Here is a 26100-nt window from a genome sequence, read left to right as displayed (position 1 = left end):
AGCGAGAGAGTGAGAGAGGGAGGGGGAGAGAGAGGGATAGAAAGAGGGAAAGAACCTAATAAGACCAGCAGAGGGAAACGAATAGAATGGGAAGCACAGGGACAAGACAAGATAATAAATGACAAAACATGACACAGGTGGACTGGGGACAGCAAGGAGCCATCATGTCAGGTAGTCCTGGGGCACGGTCCTAGGGCTCAGGTCCTCCGAGAGAGAGAAAGAAAGAGAGAATTAGAGAGAGCATATGTGGGGTGGCCAGTCCTCTTCTGGCTGTGCCGGGTGGAGATCATAACAGAACGTGACCAAGATGTTCAAATGTTCATAAATGACCAGCATGGTTGAATAATAGTAAGGCAGAACAGTTGAAACTGGAGCAGGAGCATGGCCAGGTGGACTGGGGACAGCAAGGAGTCCTCATGTCAGGTAGTCCTGGGACATGGTCCTAGGGCCCAGGCCAGTTGAAACTGGAGCAGCAGCATGGCCAGGTGGACTGGGGACAGCAAGGAGTCATCATGTCAGGTAGTCCTGGGGCATGGTCCTAGGGCTCAGGTCCTCCGAGAGAGAGAAAGAAAGAGAGAAGGAGAGAATTAGAGAACGCACACTTAGATTCACACAGGACACCTGAATAGGACAGGAGAAGTACTCCAGATAAACAAACTGACCCTAGCCCCCGACACATAAACTACTGCAGCATAAATACTGGAGGCTGAGACAGGAGGGGTCAGGAGACACTGTGGCCCCATCCGAGGACACCCCGGACAGGGCCAAACAGGAAGGATATAACCCCACCCACTTTGCCAAAGCACAGCCCCCACACCACTAGAGGGAAATCTTCAACCACCAACTTACCATCCTGAGACAAGGCCGAGTATAGCCCACAAAGATCTCCGACACGGTACAACCCAAGGGGGAACCCAGACAGGCCGACCACAACAGGTGACACCCAGGTGATGCACCCCCCCCAGGGACGGCACGAGAGAGCCCCAGCAAGCCAGTGACTCAGCCCCCGTAATAGGGTTAGAGGCAAAGAATCCCAGTGAAAAGAGGGGAACCGGCCAGGCAGAGACAGCAAGGGCGGTTCGTTGCTCCAGAGCCTTTCCGTTCACCTTCCCACTCCTGGGCCAGACTACACTCAATCATATGACCCACTGAAGAGATGAGTCTTCAGTAAAGACTTAAAGGTTGAGACCGAGTTTGCGTCTCTGACATGGGTAGGCAGACCGTTCCATAAAAATGGAGCTCTATAGGAGAAAGCCCTGCCTCCAGCTGTTTGCTTAGAAATTCTAGGGACAATTAGGAGGCCTGCGTCTTGTGACCGTAGCGTACGTGTAGGTATGTACGGCAGGACCAAATCAGAGAGGTAGGTAGGAGCAAGCCCATGTAATGCTTTGTAGGTTAGCAGTAAAACCTTGAAATCAGCCCTTGCTTTGACAGGAAGCCAGTGTAGAGAGGCTAGCACTGGAGTAATATGATCAATTTTTTTGGTTCTAGTCAGGATTCTAGCAGCCGTATTTAGCACTAACTGAAGTTTATTTAGTGCTTTATCCGGGTAGCCGGAAAATAGAGCATTGCAGTAGTCTAACCTAGAAGTGACAAAAGCATGGATTAATTTTTCTGCATCATTTTTGGACAGAAAGTTTCTGATTTTTGCAATGTTACGTAGATTGAAAAAAGCTGTCCTCGAAATGGTCTTGATATGTTCTTCAAAAGAGAGATCAGGGTCCAGAGTAACGCCGAGGTCCTTCACAGTTTTATTTGAGACGACTGTACAACCATTAAGGTTAATTGTCAGATTCAACAGAAGATCTCTTTGTTTCTTGGGACCTAGAACAAGCATCTCTGTTTTGTCCGAGTTTAATAGTAGAAAGTTTGCAGCCATCCACTTCCTTATGTCTGAAACACATGCTTCTAGCGAGGGCAATTTTGGGGCTTCACCATGTTTCATTGAAATGTACAGCTGTGTGTCATCCGCATAGCAGTGAAAGTTTACATTATGTTTTCGAATAACATCCCCAAGAGGTAAAATATATAGTGAAAACAATAGTGGTCCTAAAACAGAACCTTGAGGAACACCGAAATGTACAGTTGATTTGTCAGAGGACAAACCATTCACAGAGACAAACTGATATCTTTCCGACAGATAAGACCTAAACCAGGCCAGAACATGTCCGTGTAGACCAATTTGGGTTTCCAATCTCTCCAAAAGAATGTGGTGATCGATGGTATCAAAAGCAGCACTAAGGTCTAGGAGCACGAGGACAGATGCAGAGCCTCGGTCCGATGCCATCAAAATGTCATTTACCACCTTCACAAGTGCCGTCTCAGTGCTATGATGGGGTCTAAAACCAGACTGAAGCATTTCGTATACATTGTTTGTCTTCAGGAAGGCAGTGAGTTGCTGCGCAACAGCCTTCTCTAAAATCTTTGAGAGGAATGGAAGATTCGATATAGGCGATATATAATATCTCTGTATATATCTCAATTTTTCCCCAAATGCATGAAAAAATAAAGTGAACAGATGAATGCCTATTAATGAATACAATAGATTGATTGGAAATCACTCAAAATTACATTCATCCAGACATCGATGAAGTAGGGCTGCATGCAAAATCTCATTTAATCATTGTGTTGTTGTCGCTGATGACAGAGTTGATCTAATCAGAGAAGTATCACCTTGAAAGGATTCTTATTCCTTCCCGAAGTGTGAGATACTTTGTTTATGGTTAATCAGTAGACGCATATGAGCTTCAAAAAATATATATTGATAGGATTCTCCAATAAAGACAATTATAAAAACGACTTCAATGTCAAGGAAATTACTTTACTGCTTGATAGATTATAAAACTGTTATTTCCCTTTCCATCGCAATGTAATCAAAGATATGAATCATCTATAATGTAAACCCAGATCAATTTATCCCTGATGGGAATGGGGGGGTCACAGGTCACGGATCAGTCAGCGTCCCCTCCCCACATGTCCCCACGTCCATCCTTACCATTAGAGTGGGGGAAAAACGCAAAACTGACCTCAAGCTGGTGCTTAGAAATTCCCCCAAACCGCACACAAACACGGCAAAAAAACAAATACTTACCATTGGCTCATATGCTGGCAGTTATAGTGTGACGTGTATAGTCAATTTCCTTCAACCGTGTGTGCAACAATGTCAATCTGTTTATTACCGACATGCAAAATTAGGTGAAAGGTTCAAACTCAAATTGTCGCCGTCTGACAACCGAGGGGTAAATGTCACCATAGTTTAACCACTTTAGACGTACGTTGTAAATGTAGAGTTTTATTGTTTTAAACGTGTTGCTTAAATTTGGGCCAAATTCGGCAGTATCGCTACTGCTGTGAAACTACTGTTTTAGCCTATATGTAATTGTCTCGCTGATTTTATCATGATAGGCTACTGCTTGAGGACGAAATATCGATGTCAATTCGCATTTGTGCATGCGCTGTTGATAAGCCTATCATCCGATCATTAGGTGTAGTAACTGAAATTAACTGCTCCCGTATCCCCCAGCGACAGTGGGCATTGCACCTATCGATATTTGAAGGGATTGTTAAAATTCTGCGCTACAAGTTAATGATTTGCTCTTTATCTCGTACTTAGTTCTTGAGCGTGGAGTTTGGATTCTGCCCTCCACATCGTTTAACATAATTTGAGTAGCTTCAGGTAGCTGAGCCTTTCTTTCTGGCCTGTGAGCGCCTATTCAGTAAAGTTTTACCTGCAATTACCTTCTTGCTCCTAATATAATAGTGCAAAATGTTAGCTCTCTTTGTGCTTTTGCTCTGCATGACATCTTCATTTTCTGCTTCTAATAGAGGTGAGTTATTGAATTTTTTTCATGTACCGACATGTGTGATGAATATGTTGTTTTATATTGTGTTGGTTTGTGATTTGCTTAGAGAGTATGTTAGGAGTTGGGCTCTAGGCCTACAGTCAGTGACCTTGGAACTTCTGTAATAAAACCTTTGAATGGTCTTGCAAAAGCCAAGAAACCAACAAATCACTTTTGCTGGAGATTCACAAAACATGTTTGTCCCTAAATGCAATAGTTACATAGAGTTTCCTGGTGATGTAATGTGGGCTCCTGAGTGGTGTGGTGGTCTAAGACACTGCATCTCAGTGCTAGAGGCATCACTGCAGACCCTGGTTTGATTCCAGATTGTATCAGAACCGGCCGTGATTGGGAGTCCCATAGGGCGGTGCACAATTGGCCCAGCGTTGTTAAGATTTGGCCGGGGTAGGTCTTCATTGTAAATAAGAATTTGTTTCATAACTGACTTGCCTAGTTAAATAAACATTTAAGTACACAACCAATAGTAAATAGTCCCCTAAACATTTGAGGCAACCTGCAGGGTAGGTATTGTGGATACTACTGTAGTTGGTGGTGGTAAAGTAGTTTCTTTGGGTGCCATATCTATTAATCATAGGCGATATTAATTGAATTCTTTAATGTTCAACTTGGTCAGTAGAAACTGAGGCAGTTGACAAAGTGGTTGAATACAGCTGTCTGTGACAGATTTTGTATGTTTGATTCAGCACTTGGTGATGCAACTCGAAAGTGACACGTCAGTCTTGACTCATGGCCTAATGTCACTTCTTTTGGAATGCTACACTGTATTAGAGCAATAGAGGACTTTAATAGTCCACGCACAACGTTCACTGTCTCCAGTGTTGATTGTGTCCATCAGAAACGTAGACCATCGTAGGTTTAGCTTACAAGGGTTCTCGTAATAATGACACAATATTACAAGCTGCAATTGCACCACCATGAAGGGCTCACCTTCTGAATCCAGGATGTATACATATTACTGTCTGGTTTAAATAATCTGCAACAGAGGATAGGATTTTTGGAAGTATTTTGCCCAAAGCTACACATGGTTTTACATGTATCACAGTCTCATCCACCTGCCTGATCTTTCTCTGTCGAACCAGTAGCAATTAGTCAGGGGACTAGGTAACGTGTGTAATGGTTAAACGGTTAATTGTTGCCAAGACATTACAAATCTAACAGAGTAATTAATTCCTCCAATCTGAACTCAAGCCTTTTTGTAATGATTGACATACAAAGGGAAGTAATTGACTGCTGAGGAAAATACCTTAATTCAATCACTGCTTAATGGTATATACCAACTATTTTTTTAGGAGTGGTTTTGACAGACATCTCACTCTGTGCGTTTTGATATCACGCTGTGATTCCAGCATGCCCCCTCCTGTTGTTTCAGGTGCTGCTGGACCCAGGCTGAACAATGACCGGTTGTACAAATTCAGCTACACCACGGAGGTGCTGGTGGACAGGGCCAAGGGGTCAAAAGATGGCAGTTCTGGCTATAGGATCTCCAGTGACGTGGATGTCAATTTAGTGTGGAGAGACCCCAGCAGCAAGGACGACCAGCTCATACAACTGGTGGTAAATAATCCCACAGCACCACCTCCTCATCCTGACTTTGCTGATAGCTACATTGAGGGAAAATGCACTGGACTGATGGTACCTGCATCTGATGGTCAACGAGATCAAATCACGACATCAGTGATCTTCAGGTCGAAAAGTCAGAGCTCTAGAAAGATGCCCGGGTTTCTGACTTGAAATTCAGAGTTCAAAACTATTTTTTTTCCAACCGCCTCTCACGGTCCCTGCTCTCTCCTTCCTTTCCTCCAGTGAGACTGACCAGAGAGAGGGGTCTTCCACCTTGATGGCGAAACTCGAATCGCACCGCATCTGCCTCATGCACAAATTCATGTTGTTCCTATGACAAGAGAAAGTTAAATATTCCTTAATATTAAAATCGACACGACGAGCTGCTAATAATAATAATAAAACGCAGGGCTATCGATACTTGGCTACTCTTTCATTGCAGCTGCAGCCCGAGCGGAAGTACGGAGGAGCGCGTTTTATAATAGTGTTGAATAAAAACAGTGACCGTGCTGAATATAAACTTGAACATGAACTCACTCATAAAAACAGCTGTAATCGTTGAGTCTCTCTGTGGTCATGGGTTTTAAGTTATTCAATCTTACATAGGCTAGTAGCCTATTAAACGTGGCTGTGGCCAGGGTCATGGAAGCTCTGTAGCCACTGTGATTTGAGCTATCCGATTGGGCAGCGCAGTAGGTGCATTCGATTTAGTCACAGATTTGCCAGGTAGGTGGAGTTTGTCTCATGGGAACACTTTGCTACCCGATGCGCAGGACTTTTGAGTGAAGTGCACCTACCAGCAACACGATTTTAAAAAAGGAGCGCAAGCCTTTATCGTTCGTTGGCTTTTCTACATAAATATTTGGTGAATGACATGGAATGCCTTGAAGATTGATCGCGATCGACTGCTTGGCGACCACTGCACTAACTGTAAGTCGCTCTGGATAAGAATGTCTGCTAAATGACAAAAATGTATGTTTGATAGATTAATCTGAATCCCAAATCCACCGTTAAAACCCCAGCCATTAGACCATATGTAGATCTGAGAGTATTGGATATGTGTAACTGGTTTATGGCAGTAACCCTACCTCGCCTAGTTGGGACGTTCACCACAACACTTAGACCTATCCAGTCTTTTCAGATCTACACAAACGCAGTGAGTAGGGGTTAGGGGTTGATTTAGGATTCATTCAGGGTCAGACAGAGCCAGTTTTTGTCAAACCTGGTTACATGTTTCCCTGGGATATATATATATATATATTTTGAAAACACCTCTTGTTTTGGGAGGGTACATGTTGGAGTTTATACATGCAACATATTGTTTACAATGTGAAAGGAAAGAACTCAACCACATATTGATATGATCCTGGGAAAGTGGTCCTGGGAAAGAGGTTCTTAATGTCCCCTGTAATTGGCACAAATAGAAAAAGGCCTGGTCTGATTGTGTAAAAATAGTACTTAAGTTCTCAGACATGCCCCTCAGGGAGTCTGTTTTATAAATTGTATTTAAAAAGGCCTGGGTTCAAATAGTATTTGAATTCTGTTACACTTAAGTTGTGCTTAATTGTGTGTGCCTGGCCCAAAATCAGTCATCTCAAAAGTGCCAACATGCCTGCCTGGAATTCCAGACAGGCTAAACCAAACACTGACATTTTTTTTAAAGATTTCAAATACTATTTGAAGTCTATACCTTCCACTCTGGTTGTATTCTATGGAGAATATTGATATTGAGCTGCTTGAAATGTCCTAAGCTTTTTAGTCACTAACTTTTCTTCTGCCCGTTGAGGAACATGCATCCATGTTATAAATTCCTATTTTTTTCTTAACATTACTATGTCCTCCTCCTCTTTGTCCTCCAGATCATCTAACAAGCTCTTCCATTCCCATCCACAGATCTCAAATGTGAAGATAAACAATGTGGCCCCACGCTCAGCCAAGAAGAACATATTCCAGGGCGCAACAACGCAAAGCCTTCTCGGAGAGAAGAAGCTGGCAGCACTGGAAAGGCCGTTCATGGTGCACCTGAAAAACGGAAAGGTAAGAGCTGTGGATGTTGATTTGTGTCTATGGAAACAAACAGTTATTAGACATTATAAAGGGGCTCATTCATGCTCATAACAGGTCTAAAAAAAATTAGAACGGATCATAATGCATTATACCTGCAGGCGCAAAGTAAAGTGTTACTGTATGTTTTTATCGATGCATAATGCTAAATTTATTGATTGAATTTAAGGCAGTTACTAGGAACACGAATGTACTTTGGGTATACTGTAGTGGAGATTATCTGCCATAGGTAGATGTAGTAACATGTGTAGGTAGTAGGGTGTTTAATTATTACCAGAAGTATACTAGATATACTACAAATAGCTATTTTTCTATCATTGCAGTACTTTTGTTGTTATATCTTCATAGGTCAATAGTCATAAAAGTATTGTTCAATTTTACATGTATTTCTACATCAACCATCACTTTTACTACGATCAGTTAAGATTTAAAAAAATACGTAATCTAGTATGGGAGCCATTTCCGGAGCATCCTTGACAACATCCATATTTCCGAGGACTATTAATGGAGCTGTAATTGGCAATGTGTTAGTGTGGTGACGCTGGAAGGGGAAATACCAGACAGATGGTGTGTATGTGCAAAGGTCAACCCTTCAGATTGCCGGCCGTCCGGTTATCAGATCCCACGGGAGACAAGTGTGGGGGCATTGGCGTGGCAAAGGGGCCCCGTTCCTTGATGACACAGACAGGGTGAGGTGAATAGTTGAACCAGTTGATCAGTGAATGTCCTGTTGAATGCATTGTGATCAGCTAAATCTGTTATGAAAATAGTAACAATTTAGCACTGGACTGTACATATTGAAACTAAATGTATCTCATAGTATTACAAACTATAATAAGTGATTACATTCACTCACCGGACAGTTTATTAGATACACCCATCTACTACCGAGTCGAACCCCCCCCTTTGCATTCCACAGGAATGTTCCACAGGGATGTTGGTCCATGCTGACGAGATGGCATCACACAGTTGATGCAGATTGGACGTCTGTTAGCTTGCATGATTCATGTCATTCTCCTTGGCCCACTCTCATCAACAAGCTGTTTTCGCCCACAGGACTGCCGTTGACTGGATGTTTTTGTTTGTCACACCATTCTCTGTAAACCTAGACACAGTCGTGTGTGAAAAACCCAGAATACCATGCTCAAAGATGCTTAAGTCACTTGTTTTGCCTATTGTAATGTTCAATCAAACAGTAACTGAATGCCTTGATGCCTGTTTGCCTGCTTCATATTACAAGCCATGTGACTCACTGTCTGTAGGAGCCACCTATGTACCTAATAAACTTCCCGGTGAGTGTAAGTTAATGAACGAGTGACAAAGATTTTGAAACTTTTGTGATAATGGTGACCTTAGGGTGACGATGTGTTTGTTTTTACTACAATGTGATCTATTGTCTGCAACCTTTGTACTTCTGTATTGTATTTAAGACTTTTTTTTCTGCAATCTCTGCAATGTTAGACATGGTTTTTAAAATAAAGCTTTCTATCACTATTGAGTTTATAAAGGCTGAATATGGACAAATAAGGTTAAAGAAGGTTATAGTTTTTAACAAATATAGTAAATAAAGCCTAATCAATCTAGTCATTTAATCTAAGCCTCAAAGTGTGATTTTATAGTATGATGCCCTGAGTTGAGTGGAATATGCTGGGAAAGTGAATAAGACATTTGTTTGATAGTGTCTGACTGCAGAATTTGTCTTGGGTTGCGTTCCTTGCCGTGGGCATTCCTTGACAAGAAAATGGCACTCATATTGGCCCCTGCGCAATGCCATGTGCATACCTTGCCAAGAAAAAAGGAATTCCCTCGCAAGGAACACCCTCAAGATGAAGTTCAGTCAGATCCTATGAAGTCAGACCGTTTTCCGTTTGTTGACATCACATGATTATCTGAGGCACTTAGATAATGTTAATCTGAGAACTACAGTTATGTCACTGTTCCCTGTCATTTGACTCTAGTGCATTGTTACTATGCACACTTTCAGCAAATAAGAAGTCACTTTCGTATCGTATTGACTTGTTTGTTGTTCCATTCCTCTGTTTCAGGTGAGCAGCTTTTACTGCTATAAGGCGGAGCCTGCTTCCATTAAGAACTTGAAGAGGGGTGTGGCCAGCCTGCTGCAGGTGCAATGCAGATCTGGGAAGGTCATAGAGGTAAATGAGATCCAATGCATATGCAGTTATAGGTAATCATGGAAACAGTTAAATTTTTTACTCTACAGTCGTATTTTAGCAGGCACTTACTAAGATAAATTACTTTTGGGTAATTTTTAATAAACTCAATTGGTAACCACCACATGTACTAAATTGATTAAATGTATGATTTTTGTTTCAATGATTCCTAGAGAAACCAAAAAGTAATAAGTGGATACTCATGTAATTGCCATTATATCATGTCATCAAAAAAATATGTAAAAAAATAATGCACTGTAAAATACAATTTTATGAATTCTCAATGTAAATCATTCAAACAATTGCTTAAAACTGTTTTTCAATGGTTTTCTGTATGAGTACTTGGTTGGCTGACTGATCTGTCTGGTCTGGGAACAGAATGACGTGTCCGGGAGGTGTACGGTAGAGTATAAGGCTGCCCAGGGCCAGGTGACAAGGACCAAGGCTTTGGAGACCTGCAAGACCGCAGAGACCGGCTTCACCACCTACATTCAGGTCCTGGGCGTGAGTGGGGAGTCCAGCTCTGTCACTGTTTTCACCCTGGAGGATGGCTTCATTAAGTCAGCCATAGCCAAGGAGACTCACATCTTAGCAGTCAATGCACGCCGCACCACCGCTGCTAAAATAGTGTCCAGGTAAGGTTGGCACAAATCCAATGTTATTTGTCACATGCTCCGAATACAATTGTAGACCTTACCATTAAATTCTCACTTACAAGCCCTTAACGAACAATGCAGTTTTAAGAAATATAAGACACAAGGGAGTCCAATGGAATGTTAATGGTGAAAAACATATCCTGTAAACTTTGAGGCAATAGTTTATTTTCTTCTATTGTTTACTACACTTATTCAACACATGCATTTTTCATTGTGAAAGTAATGTTGTTTTTTTCACTTATCGATTGAATAGGCTTTCTGAGAACATCAATAGCAAAGGAACAGAAACTGATGGATTTGATGATGGATTTGTTCGTTTGTTGTCCTCAGGCAAAGCTTGACGCTGGTAGCAATTGAGGCTGGGCCGTTTGAGGCTGCGGGGAAGAATGTTGCCAGTGTTGTCAAATCACTTGATGAGAAATTGTTTGCTGTTGGTGTGGCTGCTGAGAAGGTCAAATCCCAATGCAAGGGCTGTCAATCGGTGAGTGGTTGTGAGAAGCAATAAAGCAAAGAAATTGCTTCAGGTTGTTGTCAACCTTTGACACTGACTTTTCCCTCTGAAAGGTTCCAATATACTGTCAAAACAAATGCTTAAAAAATTACTCTTTGCTAAAGAATAATTAAAAAGGGCAGAGCAGGGCAAAACTATGCTGGCCTGGTTGATTGCTGCAATGGTGCTAGAATTAAATTATCAGAGTACGGGTGTTACAATAGTGTGAAAAGCTGCCCTTATTAGTAGTCTGCATTTGCCAACACTGTACCACACTGTCGATACATGTCCTTGCCAACCAAACATTTAATTAATACATGACTATTTGTCCTTTCTTTTCCTTTCCTCTGCCCATCCCACTAGCTGTTTGAGCACTGGCAAGCAGTCCAGAAGCAGTTTGAACCAGATAGCTTGTCTAAGGCCATCGCTCCCCGAAGCTTCCTGGCTCTCATCCAGAGCATAAGGAAAGCCTCCAAGGACGAGATCCTCCAAGTGCTGAAGCGCTCCAGCAAGACTGCCTTGTAATCCCTAGCACTTTCCCACCTCTGTCTCTCTCTCCCTCCTTTTCATTCTCTTTCTGTCTGCCTCTTTCTCTCGCTCTCCTCTTTTTTTTGTCTTTCCCGCTTCATTCCCATTTTCTTCTCTTTATTTTCACTTCTCTAATATCACTCTTTCTCTTCCTGATCTCTCATTTTCTCCTATTTTTCTGTCTTTTTTTTTCTCTCTCTCTCTCAGGCTTTGATGCTTTCTTATGAGATGTAGAGACTCCTCACCCCGTTTCCTTGCTGTCTGTCTCTCACCCCATGTTTCTTTTGGCCAGAGCCACATAGTTAACTATATAGGGAATATGGTGCCATTTTAGATATGACTTCTGACTCACCGCCTCTCTCCAACTCTCTTGGGGTCTGCAGACCTCAGGTGGTGGACGCCGTGACCTCGTCCCAGACGCCCGATTCCTTGGACGCCATGCTGCAGTTCCTCAACTTTGCCGACCCCAAAGGCATGGTTCTGCAGGAGAGGTTCCTGTATGCCTGCGGCTTTGCCTCGCACCCCAACGAGAGAATGCTCCAGGCTTTGGTGGTGAGTGGCCAATGGCTGACTCTTGCTCAAACTCTACATCTTATGGTGCCTTCAAATCAAAATAAATTAAAATCATGTCCAACACAGCAGGATGGGGAGAAATTGTTTGGTAAAAAGTCAGTTCAATGTTTTCAATTGTTTAGACAGATGTTTTGTTTTATTTAACCGTTATTTAATTAGGTAAGTCAGTTATGAACAAATTCTTATTTACAATGACGGCCTATGGGACTCCCAATCACGGCCGGATGTGATGCAGCCTGGATAGGAACCAGGGACTGCAGTGATGCCTCTTGCACTGAGATGCAGTGCCTTAGACCTCTGCGCCACACGGGAACCCAAAAATGCATCATTGTGACTTCTGACGGACTGCGCAGCAGAACACTGTACCCTCCCCCAACGCACGGCCCCCAGTGAAAATCACTGACTAACTGTGTTTTTTACGTATCCATTTTTTTCTGTTTTGAAAGCACCCTTATGCTCATCAACAGGGCAATATTCAGTAAGAACATTAGCACAATGTTTTACAACTTTACATTTTAGTAATTTAGCAGTCTCTTATCCAGAGCGACCTACAGTTAGTGCATTCATCTTGAGATAGCTAGGTGGGACAACCACATATCACAGGTATAGAAAGTAAATATGTCCTCAATAATGTAGCTATCAGTGGAGAAGGGGGGGTCAAGTGCAAGTGTTGGTACATTTATTTATTATACATATAGTACCAGTCAAACGTTTGGACACCTACTACTTCAAGGGTTTTTCTTTATTTTTACTATTTTCTACATTGTTGATTAATAGTGAAGAAATCAAAACTAAAATAACACATGGAATCATATAGTAACCAAAAAAGTTTAAACAAATCAAAATCAATTTTATATCTGAGATTCTTCAAAGTAGCCACCCTTTGCCTTGATGACAGCTTTGCACACTCTTTGCATTCTCTCAACCAGCTTCACCTGGAATGCTTTTCCAACGGTTTTGAAGGAGTTCCCACAAATGCTGAGCACTTGATGGCTGCTTTTCCTTCACTCTGTGGTCTAACTCATCCCAAACCCTCTCCATTGGTTTGAGGTCAGGTGATTGTGGAGGCCAGGTCATCTGATGCAGCACTCCATCACTCTCCTTCTTGGTCAAATAGCCCTTACACAGCCTGGAGGTGTGTTGGGTCATTGTCCTGTTGAAAAACAAATGATAGTCCCACTAAGCGCAAACCAGATGGGATGGTGTGTTGCTGCAGAATGCTGTGGTAGCCATGCTGGTTAAGTGTGCCTTGAATTCTAACTAAATCACCGACAGTGTCACCAACAAAGCATCCCCACACCATCACACCACCTCCTCCATGCTTCACTGTGAGAACTACACATGCGGAGATCATCCATTCACTTACTCTGTGTCTCACAAAGACACAGCGGTTGGAACCAAAAATCTCAAATTTGGAATCATCAGACCAAAGGACAGATTTCCACCAGTCTTAATGTCCATTGCTTGTGTTTCTTGCCCAAAGCAAGTCTTTTCTTCTTTTTTTGGTTTTAAAAATATTTTTTATCCCCAATTTCGTAGTATCTAATTAGCCTTTTGTTAACAACACTGTCATCTCAGATTTTCAAAATATGCTTTTCAACCATAGCAAAATAAGCATTTGTGTAAGAGTATTGATAGCTAGCATAGCATTAAGCCTAGCATTCAGTTAGATAGCAAATGTTAAGTTTTTCAAAAAATATTATTTGTGTAGGAGAAATCGCTCCGTTTTGTTCATCACCTTTGGCTAAGAAAAACCCCCGAAAATTCAGTCATCAAAACGCTGAACTTTTTTCCAAATTAACTCCATAATATCGACAGAAACATGGCAAACGTTGTTTAGAATCAATCCTCAAGGTGTTTTTCACATATCTATTCGATTATAAGTCATTCGTGGCAGTTTGGTTTCTCCTCTGAATCACATGGAAAAATACATGCAGCTGGAGATTACGCACCAATTTCGACGGAGGACACCAGGCGGACACCTGGTAAATGTAGTCTCTTATGGTCAATCTTCCAATGATATGCCTACAAATACGTCACAATGCTGCAGACACCTTGGGGAAACGACAGAAAGTGTAGGCCCGTTCCTGGCGCATTCACAGCCATATAAGGAGACATTGGAACACAGCGCCTCAAAAATCTGGCTCACTTCCTGTTTGAAGCTCCATCTTGGTTCCGCCTGTAGCATTAGTTCTGTGGCACTCACAGGTATTATCTTTGCATTTTTGGAAACGTCAGAGTGTTTACTTTCCAAAGCTGTCAATTATATGCATAGTTGAGCATCTTTTTGTGACAAAATATCTTGTTTAAAACGGGAACGTTTTTCATCCAAAAATGAAATACTGCCCCTAGAGGTTCACACAGCGCGTATCCAACCCGGAAGCCAGCCACACCAATGTGTCAGAGGAAACACCGTGCACCTAGCGACCTGGTCAGCGTGCACTGCGCCCAGCCCACCACAGGAGTCGCTAGTGCGCGATGAGACAAGGATATCCTTACCGGCCAAACCCTCCCTAACCCGGACGACGCTAGGCCAATTGTGCGTCAACCCATGGACCTCCCGGTCGCGGCCGGCTGCGACAGAGCCTGGGCTCGAACCCAGAGCCTCTGGTGGCACATGCAGTGCCTTAGACCACTGCGCCACCCGGGAGGCAAGTCTTTTCTTCCTATTGGTGTTCTTTAGTAGTAGTTTCTTTGCAGCAATTCAACCATGAAGGCCTGATTCATGCACTCCTTTGAACGGTTGATTTTGAGATGTGTCTGTTACTTGAATTCTGAAGCATTTATTTGGGTTGCAATTTCTGAGGCTGGTAACACTAAGGAATTTATCCTCTGCAGCATAGGATAACTCTGGGTCTTCCTTTCATGTGGCAGTCCTCATGAGAGCCAGTTTCATCATAGTGCTTGATGGTTTTGATGTTTAAAGTTCTTGAATGTTCTGGATTGACTGACCTTTATGTCTTAAAGTAATGATGGACTGTCGTTTCTCTTTGCTTATTTGAGCTGTTCTTGCCATAATATGGACTTGTTCTTTTACCAAATAGGGCTATCTTCTGTATACCACCCCTACCTTATCACAACACAACTGATTGGCTCAAACACATTAAGAAGAGAAAGAACATCCACAAATGAACTTTTATCAAGGCACACCTGTTAATTGTAATACATTCCAGGTTACTACCTCATGAAGCTGTTTGAGAGTATGCCAAAAGTGTGCAAAGCTGTCAAGGCAAAGGGTGGCTACTCTGAAGAATCATACATTTTTAATATGTTTTTCGATTTGTTTAACACTTTTTTTTTGTTGTATGGAATAATGCAATTTCATAGTTTGGATATCTTCACAATTATTCTACAATGTAGAAAATACTTCTTTTTTTTGAATGAGAAGGTGTCCAAACTTTTGACTGGTAAGTGTAAATATTTTTCAACCTTGCCATTTGAAAATGTTTTCTCCATACTGATCACGACCCAGCGCTCTCAATGCACCCTTCATGACATATTTGATTGTAGCATTTCTGTGGCTCAATCTGACTATGTCCTGTGTTGCGTTAAAGGAAATAACACATACATTATTTGTGGGGCAGTTGTTTCTCCTTCTCTTAGATTTTGTACCTACTCTCTAATGACTTCCAAAATTGCAATTTTATTTAAAATCATGTTTTTTTGGGGTACTGTATAAATCATGATGATAATGACACATTGTTTTTTTTTCAGGACATTTCAAAGGGCAAGATTGGCAGTAAAGACATCAAAGAATCGGTGGTGATCATCATGGGTGCCATTGTGCACAAACTCTGTCAAAAAGGAGGTTGCGAGCTACCAGTGAGTAAAGCTATCGGATATGTTTAGCCCGTGTCTATAATGAGGGGAGTTGTACAAAACAAATTCTTAAAGGGATTAAAACATTATTTTTTACTTCATATTAATAATCTCAAGCACCACCCCAACGTCATCAAATGTGAAAATGGCGTTTTTCTGTTTCATAGTTCAAAAGATGGATGAATAGAAGTGTTTCCGATGACGTCATCTTGTTGTGCATCATATGATTTTAACCAACTATGAGTAGGCATTGTCTCGATGAATATGAAGTAAAATGTGTTTAAATGTCCCTTTTAAGCAATTGAATCATCTTCAACCAAGATAATACTGATTGGACTTTTTTAACTGAGCCAAATGTGACACTATTAGAATGCCAGACTGGAATAGTGAAGTGAAACAGTAGTGAGAGGTAGCTGTGTCTGATAGCTTGAAAATATACAGAAATGATCCCGTTGTGAAATGCACCAAAGAAAGTCACAAATTCTTAAAAGGAACTATACATTGGCTGATTTATTGTGTGTGTTTTTGTCCCATGTCCAACGCAGACTGTGGTTGAGGTGAAGAAGATGATTCTGGAAGGTCCCGACAGTACGCAGGTGGAGTCAGACATTCAGATGTACCTGCTAGCACTGAAGAACTCCCTGCTGCCCGAGGCCATTCCCCTGTTTTCCAAATATGCTGAGTCGGAGGTCGGGGCATACTGCACCATCTCCCTCACAGCCCTGCAGAGATACGACGTCGCCCTCATCACAGATGAGGTGAGGCCATTGGACTAGCCAGACAACCATTCATGAGGGAAGCTGGATTGCCATTCCCAGAGCCATATATTTAGATATATTTATCTTATTTCGATAGACACTGAGAGTACCAAAAGTATGTGGAAAAATTCAAGTGGTCTGTATACTTTCCGAATGCACTGTATATACTGTTGTATGTACCCTGCAATCGGAAAGTATTCAGACCCCTTGACATTCCCACATTTTTTTATGCTACAGCCTTATTCTAAAATATTTTAATGGTTTGTTTTCCTCATTAATCTAAACACAATTCCCCATAATGACAAAGGAAAATTTGTTTTTATAAATGTTAGCTAATTTAATTTATAAAGAATTTTACAGTTTACACTCAGGTTGCAGTCATTAAAACTAATTTTTCAACCACTCCGCAAATTTCTTGTTAATTAACAAACTATAGTTTTGACAAGTCCGTTAAGATATTTTTGTGAATGACACAAGTAATTTTTCCAACAATTGTTTACAGACAGATTATATCACTTATTCCAGTGGGTCAGAAGATTACATACACTAAATTGACTGTGCCTTTAAACAGCTTGGAAAATTCCAGAAAATGATGTCATGGCTTTAGAAGCTTCTGCTGGCTAATTGACATAATTTGAGCCAGTTGTAGGTGTACCTGTGGATGTATTTCAAGGCCTTTCTTCAAACTCAGTCCCTCTTTGCTTGACATCATGGAAAAATCAACAGAAATCAGACAAGACCTCAGAAAAAAATTGTAGATCTCCACAAGTCTGGTTCATCCTTGGGAGCAATTTCCAAACGTCTGAGGGTACCATGTTCATCTGTAGAAACAATATTACTCAAGTATACACAACCATGGGACCACGCAGCCATCATACCGCTCAGGAAGGAGACTCATTCTGTCTCCTGGAGATTAATGTACTTTGGTGCAAAAAGTGAAAATCAATCACAGAACAACAGCAAAGGACCTTGTGAAGATGCTGGAGGAAACAGATACAAAAGTATCTCTATCCACGGTAAAACAAGTCATATATCGACATAACCTGAAAGGCCGCTCAGTAAGGAAGAAGCCGCTGCTCCAAAACTGCAATAAAAAAGCCAGACTACAGTTTGCAACATGGGGACAAAGATTGTACTTTTTGGAGAAATGTCCTCTGGTCTTGCAATGCTTAGAGTTTGTCAGAATTTGTGGGTTTTTGTTTGTCCACCCGCCTCTTGAAGATTGACCACAAGTTCTCAATGGGATTAAGGTCTGGGGAGTTTCCTGGCCATGGACCCAAAATATTGATGTTTTGTTCCCCGAGTCACTTAGTTATCACTTTTCCCTAATGGTAAGGTGCTCCATCTTGCTGGAAAAGACATTGTTAGTCACCAAACTGTTCCTGGATTTTTGGGAGAAGTTTCTCTCGGAGGATGTGTTGGTACCATTCTTTATTCATGGCTGTGTTCTTAGGCAAAATTGTGAGTGAGCCCACTCCCTTGGCTGAGAAGCAACCCCACACATGAATGGTCTCAGGGTGCTTTACTGTTGACACGACACAGGACTGATGGTAGCGCTTACCTTGTTTTCTCCGGACAAGCTTTTTTCCGGATGCCCCAAAAATTCGGAAAGGGGATTCATCAGAGAAAATGACTTTACCCCCGTCCTCAGCAGTCCATTCCCTGTACCTTTTGCAGAATATCAGTGTGTCCCTGATGTTTGTTCTGGAGAGAAGTGGCTTCTTTGCTTCCCTTCTTGACACCAGGCCATCCTCCAAAAGTCTTCGCCTCACTGAGCGTGCAGATGCACTCACACCTGCCTGCTGCAAGCTCTGTACAGGTGGTGCCCCGATTCCGCAGCTGAATCAACTTTAGGAGACGGTCCTGGTGCTTGCTGAACTTTCTTGGGCGCCCTGAAACCTTCTTCACAACAATTGAACTGCTCTCCTTGAAGTTTTAGATGATGCGATAAATGGTTGATTTAGGTGCAATCTTACTGGCAGCAATATCCTTGCCTGTGAAGACCTTTTTGTGAAAAGCAATGACTGCAAGTGTTTCCTTGCAGATAACCATGATTGAGAGAGGGAGAACAATGATTCCAAGCACCACCCTCCTTTTGAAGCTTCCAGTCTGTTATTCAAACTCAATCAGCATGACCGAGTGATCTTCAGCCTTGTGCTCATCAACACTCACACTTGTGTTAACGAGAGAATCACTGACATGATGTCAGCTGGTCCTTTTGTGGCAGGGCTGAAATGCAATGGAAATGTTTTTGGGGGATTCAGTTCACTTGCATGGAAAAGAGGGACTTTGCAATTCATTGCAATTAATTAGATCACTCTTCATAACATTCTGGAGTATATGCAAATTGCCATCATACCAACTGAGGCAGCAGACTTTGTGAAAATGTATATTTGTGTCATTCTCAAAACTTTTGGCCGTGTGTGTGTGTGTTTGTGTATTTTCAGATTTTATAGAAAGGATGATAGCAGTGGGGAACTATAGAGAGAAGTTGTGTTAAAGGGCATTAGGTCGGGTCCAAACTTATGCCAACATCATAGATGTGTGCCCGCACTAGACCAGCCTGGCCACCAAAACTGATCTTTTAAACTGTTTTCGTGCCTCACTCCATTTCAGGTGAAGCAGACGGTGAACCGAGTGTACCACCAGAACCGCCGGGTCTACGAGAAGAATGTGAGGGCAGCAGCCGCGGATGTCGTCTTTAGCAGCAACCCCTCATACATGGAGGTGAAGAATGTGCTCCTGTCCATCGGAAACCTTCCCAAAGAGTTGAACAAGTACATGCTTTCCAAGGTCAAGGACATCCTCCATTTTGGAATGCCTGCCAGGTGGGTGATGGGATTTACATTTGATTTGATCATTCTTTTGTTATTTTCATTTTATTCAGACTGAAACGGCACTAAATGAGTGGGGAGACTGGCGATTGGGCTGAGATTCGTACCCACACTGGGGTGGTGTATATGTGGTGCAGGCAGTGGTGTTACTTGCTAGACCAGCAGGCACTCATTTTATTTAATTAAAATCCTAAATTGAAGGCAGGCATTACTTACAGTGAGCTCCAAAAGTATTGGAACAGTGACACATTTTGTTGTTTTGAAATTATACAATGTTTGAGGTTAAAGTGCAGACTGTCAGTTTTAATTGAGGGTATTTCTATCCATATTAGTTGAACCTTTTAGAAATTACAGCAATGTATGTAGTCCCCCCCTTTTAGGGGACTTGAGTGTACAAAACATCAAGAATAGACTCATAGCCCCCCACCCCATCCTCAGAATAGCCTCAATTCGTTGGGGCATTGTCTTTACAAGGTGTCGGAAGTGTTCCACAGGGATGCTGGCCCATGTTGGACTCCAATGCTTTCCACAGTTGTGTCAAGTTGGCTGGATGTCCTTTGGGTGGTTGAAAAACCCAGCAGCTTTGCAGTTCTTGACACAAACCTGTGCACCTGGCACCTACTAACAGTCCCGTCTCGAGATCACATATTGAGTGTCTCGGTCTTGTGTCGGATACATTTGTACTTGGTCTTGACTCGCTCTCGGACAGTGAGGACTCGTAACTTCTTGCGTAGTAATAAAAACGCATAAAACCTCTTTGCCAGGCCAAGTATATACACTCCTTCCTTGAAACAGTATCTTAACAGCCTTTATATCTATTATAGACATGTTTGCACAGTGGCAAACCTATAGTCCCTAGCGGGCGGAACAGATATGACAGCTTGTTACACAAAAGAAAAGGGGCTGGGTTTGAGTGAAAGAGCGGGAAGACTGAGTAACAAAGGAAGAAGCTGTGCTATCGTAAATACAGGATCTTATGCATTCTAAATTACGTGCCATTTGGAAAAGGAAAATGCAATAAATATTTACTTTGAGCTGCACTTCAGTAGGTTGGTGGTAGATGGAAGGCCGTGTTGCCAAACCGAGTCCTTTGAAGAATGTCTCTGGTGGTCAATTGTAGTAACATCGTTGTGTAATAGACGGGATACTCTGTCTGTTCCTTCCTAACCCTTGTTTGCAGCTGCTGTTGCTAACTCAACGGCTAGGAGGTATCACTTCTGTAGTGAATAAGAGTTCAAAGTTCATACCATTCACAACCAAAACTAACGCTGATGTTGGCTTCGTTCTGTAGTTATCTGAACCATTCTGACATCAGACCGTCGTCCTCACATCCTCTGAACAGGAGGTTATATTGTCGTCAAGGCTTTATATAGTGGAGCGAGAAGGCTGTGACTGATTCTTTTTTATAACCCATGACTCTTCACTGGGGCTGGCCACTGATTGAGCAGAGCCCTAACCTTATGAAAACCCAATTCTCACATTTTAGAAGCTAAAATCACATTTCATCCCATCACAAATAATTTAATATTCAAACATTTAAATTGAACAACAATTCCATGTGAATCCGATAACTCTGATATGTAGACTTTCCACTGTAGACTTTGTCATCTTATCATTGATGAGAATGTCTCAGATGACAACCGAACTGACATCATATTCATTAAGTACCACCGCATATGTTCAATTGGTCGGAATACCATAATATAGTTTATTTCCCCCGACCTTCTGATGTTCCCAGAATCTCTATGTTAACTAAGGGGTTTGCAAATGTAACATCAGTAGGGTAGAGAGAGAAAAAAGGGGGGAAGAGGTATTTATGGCTGTCATGAACCTACCCCCAGGTCAACGTCATGACAACTACAGTGGGGCAAAAAAGTATTTAGTCAGCCACCAATTGTGCAAGTTCTCCCACTTAAAAGGGTGAGAGAGGCCTCTAATTTTCATCATAGGTACACTTCAACTGTGACAGACAACATGGGGGAGAAAAAAAACAGAAAATCACATTGTAGGATTTTTAATGAATTTATTTGCAAATTATGGTGGAAAATAAGTATTTGGTCAATAACAAAAGTTTATCTCAATACTTTGTCATTGCCAACAAATGGTATATATAACAGAGGTCAAACGTTTTCTGTAAGTCTTCACAAGGTTTTCACACACTGTTGCTGGTATTTTGGCCCATTCCTCCATGCAGATCTCCTCTAGAGCAGTGATGTTTTGGGGCTGTTGCTGGGTAACACGGACTTTCAACTCCCTCCAAAGATTGTCTATTGGGTTGAGATCTGGAGACTGGCTAGGCCACTCCAGGACCTTGAAATGCTTCTTACGAAGCCACTCCTTCGTTGCCCGGATGGTGTGTTTGGGATCATTGTCATGCTGAAAGACCCAGACACGTTTCATCTTCAATGCCCTTGCTGATGGAAGGAGGTTTTCACTCAAAATCTCACGATACATGGCCCCATTCATTCTTTCCTTTACACGGATCAGTCGTCCTGGTCCCTTTGCAGAAAAACAGCCCCAAAGCATGATGTTTCCACCCCCATGCTTCACAGTAGGTATGATGTTCTTTGGATGCAACTTAGCATTCTTTGTCCTCCAAACACAACGAGTTGAGTTTTTACCAAAAAGTTATATTTTGGTTTCATCTGACCATATGACATTCTCCCAATTTTCTTCTGGATCATCCAAATGCTCTCTAGCAAACTTCAGACGGGCCTGGACATGTACTGTCTTAAGCAGGGGGACACGTCTGGCACTGCAGGATTTGAGTCCCTGGAGGCGTAGTGTGTTACTGATGGTAGGCTTTGTTACTTTGGTCCCAGCTCTCTGCAGGTCATTCACTAGGTCCCCCCGTGTGGTTCTGGGATTTTTGCTCACCATTCTTGTGATCATTTTGACCCCACGGGGTGAGATCTTGCGTGGAGCCCCAGATCGAGGGAGATTATCAGTGGTCTTGATGTCTTCCATTTCCTAATAATTGCTCCCACAGTTGATTTCTTCAAACCCTGCTGCTTACCTATTGCAGATTCAGGCTTCCCAGCCTGGTGCAGGTCTACAATTTTGTTTCTGGTGTCCTTTGACAGCTCTTTGGTCTTGGCCATAGTGGAGTTTGTAGTGTGACTGTTTGAGGGTGTGGACAGGTGTCTTTTATACTGATAACAAGTTCAAACAGGTGCCATTAATACAGGTAACGAGTGGAGGACAGAGGAGCCTCTTAAGAAGTTACAGGTCTGTGAGAGCCAGAAATCTTGCTTGTTTGTAGGTGACCAAATACTTATTTTCCACCATAATTTGCAAATAAATTCATTAAAAATCCTACAATGTGATTTTCTGGATTTCTTTTCAAATTTTGTCTGTCATAGTTGAAGTGTACCTATGATGAAAATTACAGGGCTCTCTCATCTTTTTAAGTGAGAGAACTTGCACAATTGCTGGTTGACTAAATACTTTTTTGCCCCACTGTATCTACAGTACTAAATCCATGTATAGTGTGTTTGTGTATGCGTGTTTGTGTGCCAATATTTGTGTTGCTTATTGTTGTCTTGTGTGTTGAAGTAGTCAAAGGTTTAGTATTTGGTCCCATATTCCTAGCACAAATGGTCCACCAGCCAACTTTACACAACTGTGATGGACATTGATGTCAACATGACCAGTATTTGATCCCATATTCCAAGCACACAATTGATTGCATCAAGCTTGTGACTCTACAAACATGTTGGATACATTTGCTGGATGTTTCATGTTAATTTGTGCCCAATAGATATAGGTAAATGTATTTTGTCATTTTGAAGTCACTTATAAATAAGAATACAATATGTTTCTAAACACTTCTACGTGAATGTAGATTCTAGCGTGATTACGCATAATCTTGAATGAATCGTGAATAATGATGTGTGTTAGTTATGGACGCACAAATATCATACCCCAAAGACATAACCGCTCACCATTACAATAAAAGGGAGGTAAGCATTTTTGGGAGGTATGATATTTATGCCTCTAACTTTCTCAGTCATCATTATAATTCATTCAGAATTATCTGTAATCATGCTAACATCCACATTAATGTAGGAGTATTATATTCTTATTTACAATAAAAGTGACTCCGAAATGACACAATGCATTATTTACCATTTAATTTCTATTGGTCGCTACAATTTCCAGCAAAATTCTACGGCAAGCCATGAAGGACATGATCTCCCACAACTATGACCGCTTCTCCAAGGTTGGGTCATCCTCTGCTTTCTCTGGCTTCATGGCACGTAAGTGGCCCCCTCCACCTTTCTCCTGTTCAATATAAATGAAAAACTAAGGATTTTTTTGTACATTTTAAAGAATAATCAATACAGCTATGTGATATAATCATATATGGATCAAGTTCATAGTCTTGTTGATTAGTCATTGCTGCCATGAGACACAGTCACAGGTTCCATTTTATGTACTGTATAATTATATTTATAACTAAGTCAACTTCCTGCAGGTACCGCTGATGCCACGACCACCTACAGTCTGGACATTCTGTACTCTGGTTCTGGGGTCCTCAGGAGGAGCAACATGAACATCTACGGAGCCAGTAATGGCGCCCTGCTACATGGCCTCCAGGTAATGAGAATGAATTTGTGAATTGATAATGAAGAAAATATTATATTTACAGTGCCTTCATAAAGTATTCCAGGGTTCTCACAAGGTGTTTGAGGTGCTTAAAGTACTTGAGTTTGGCACTCTGAAATTCAAGTACTGGAATACCTTCAATCAGACATTTTCTCAAGTTTGTAGTTGAAAATACTTGAATTAAAATGAGAAGAGAACAGGAAATATCAAATATGTTAATATGAGATATGATCTAATTTCCATGCAGACTGGTTGCCAGGCGAGCTCACTCATTCATTTAACATTTAAGTCATTTAGCAGACGCTCTTATCCAGAGCGACTTACAAATTGGTGCATTCACCTTATGACATCCAGTGGGACAGTCACTTAACAATAGTGCATCTAAAACTTAGGGGGGGTGGGGTGAGAGGGATTACTTAACCTATCCTAGGTATTCCTTAAAGAGGTGGGGTTTCAGGTGTCTCCGGAAGGTGGTGATTGACTCCGCTGTCCTGGCGTCGTGAGGGAGTTTGTTCCACCATTGGGGGGCCAGGGCAGCGAACAGTTTTGACTGGGCTGAGCGGGAGCTGTACTTCCTCAGTGGTAGGGAGGCGAGCAGGCCAGAGGTGGATGAACGCAGTGCCCTTGTTTGGGTGTAGGGCCTGATCAGAGCCTGGAGGTACTGAGGTGCCGTTCCCCTCACAGCTCCGTAGGCAAGCACCATGGTCTTGTAGCGGATGCGAGCTTCAACTGGAAGCCAGTGGAGAGAACGGAGGAGCGGGGTGACGTGAGAGAACTTGGGAAGGTTGAACACCAGACGGGCTGCGGCGTTCTGGATGAGTTGAAGGGGTTTAATGGCACAGGCAGGGAGCCCAACCAACAGCGAGTTGCAGTAATCCAGACGGGAGATGACAAGTGCCTGGATTAGGACCTGCGCCGCTTCCTGTGTGAGGCAGGGTCGTACTCTGCGGATGTTGTAGAGCATGAACCTACAGGAACGGGCCACCGCCTTGATGTTAGTTGAGAACGACAGGGTGTTGTCCAGGATCACGCCAAGGTTCTTGGCGCTCTGGGAGGAGGACACAATGGAGTTGTCAACCGTGATGGCGAGATCATGGAACGGGCAGTCCTTCCCCGGGAGGAAGAGCAGCTCCGTCTTGCCGAGGTTCAGCTTGAGGTGGTGATCCGTCATCCACACTGATATGTCTGCCAGACATGCAGAGATGCGATTCGCCACCTGGTCATCAGAAGGGGGAAAGGAAGATTAATTGTGTGTCGTCTGCATAGCAATGATAAGAGAGACCATGTGAGGTTATGACAGAGCCAAGTGACTTGGTGTATAGCGAGAATAGGAGAGGGCCAAGAACAGAGCCCTGGGGGACACCAGTGGTGAGAGCGCGTGGTGAGGAGACAGATTCTCGCCACGCCACCTGGTAGGAGCGACCTGTCAGGTAGGACGCAATCCAAGCGTGGGCTGCGCCGGAGATGCCCAACTCGGAGAGGGTGGAGAGGAGGATCTGATGGTTCACAGTATCGAAGGCAGCCGATAGATCTAGAAGGATGAGAGCAGAGGAGAGAGAGTTAGCTTTAGCAGTGCGGAGCGCCTCCGTGATACAGAGGAGAGCAGTCTCAGTTGAATGACTAGTCTTGAAACCTGACTGATTTGGATCAAGAAGGTCATTCAGAGAGAGATGGCGGGAGAGCTGGCCAAGGACGGCACGTTCAAGAGTTTTGGAGAGAAAAGAAAGAAGGGATACTGGTCTGTAATTGTTGACATCGGAGGGATCGAGTGTAGGTTTTTTCAGAAGGGGTGCAACTCTTGCTCTCTTGAAGACGGAAGGGACGTAGCCAACGGTCAGGGATGAGTTGATGAGCGAGGTGAGGTAAGGGAGAAGGTCTCCGGAAATGGTCTGGAGAAGAGAGGAGGGGATAGGGTCAAGCGGGCAGGTTGTTGGGCGGCCGGCCGTCACAAGACGCGAGATTTCATCTGGAGAGAGAGGGGAGAAAGAGGTCAGAGCACAGGGTAGGGCAGTGTGAGCAGAACCAGCGGTGTCGTTTGACTTGGTAAACGAGGATCGGATGTCGTCGACCTTCTTTTCAAAATGGTTGACGAAGTCATCTGCAGAGAGGGAGGAGGGGGGGGCGGAGGATTCAGGAGGGAGGAGAAGGTGGCAAAGAGCTTCCTAGGGTTAGAGGC

The 26100-nt window shown here is 42.7% G+C and overlaps 1 protein-coding gene across 1 annotated transcript in view; it reads left to right on the top strand.

Annotated features, from left to right (window-relative positions):
* Positions 1–3228: 3228 nt before the first annotated feature.
* The window catches only part of LOC124012162 (microsomal triglyceride transfer protein-like), a 35585-nt gene continuing 12713 nt past the window's right edge, over positions 3229–26100 (top strand). Inside the window, exons 1-13 of the mRNA XM_046325636.1 lie at positions 3229–3827; positions 5233–5417; positions 7317–7460; positions 9533–9640; positions 10037–10293; positions 10645–10795; positions 11168–11325; positions 11716–11884; positions 15620–15727; positions 16270–16482; positions 19099–19310; positions 23478–23575; positions 23794–23915. Coding sequence (XP_046181592.1) covers positions 3767–3827; positions 5233–5417; positions 7317–7460; positions 9533–9640; positions 10037–10293; positions 10645–10795; positions 11168–11325; positions 11716–11884; positions 15620–15727; positions 16270–16482; positions 19099–19310; positions 23478–23575; positions 23794–23915 — 1986 coding nt within the window. The 5' untranslated portion in view covers positions 3229–3766. The remainder of the gene's footprint in view (positions 3828–5232; positions 5418–7316; positions 7461–9532; positions 9641–10036; positions 10294–10644; positions 10796–11167; positions 11326–11715; positions 11885–15619; positions 15728–16269; positions 16483–19098; positions 19311–23477; positions 23576–23793; positions 23916–26100) is intronic.

The sequence above is a fragment of the Oncorhynchus gorbuscha genome, linkage group LG24 (genome assembly GCF_021184085.1).
Source record: "Oncorhynchus gorbuscha isolate QuinsamMale2020 ecotype Even-year linkage group LG24, OgorEven_v1.0, whole genome shotgun sequence".
Classification (NCBI taxonomy): domain Eukaryota; kingdom Metazoa; phylum Chordata; class Actinopteri; order Salmoniformes; family Salmonidae; genus Oncorhynchus; species Oncorhynchus gorbuscha.
Note: the sequence above shows the minus strand (reverse complement) of the source record. Positions and strands in the feature narration are given on the sequence as shown.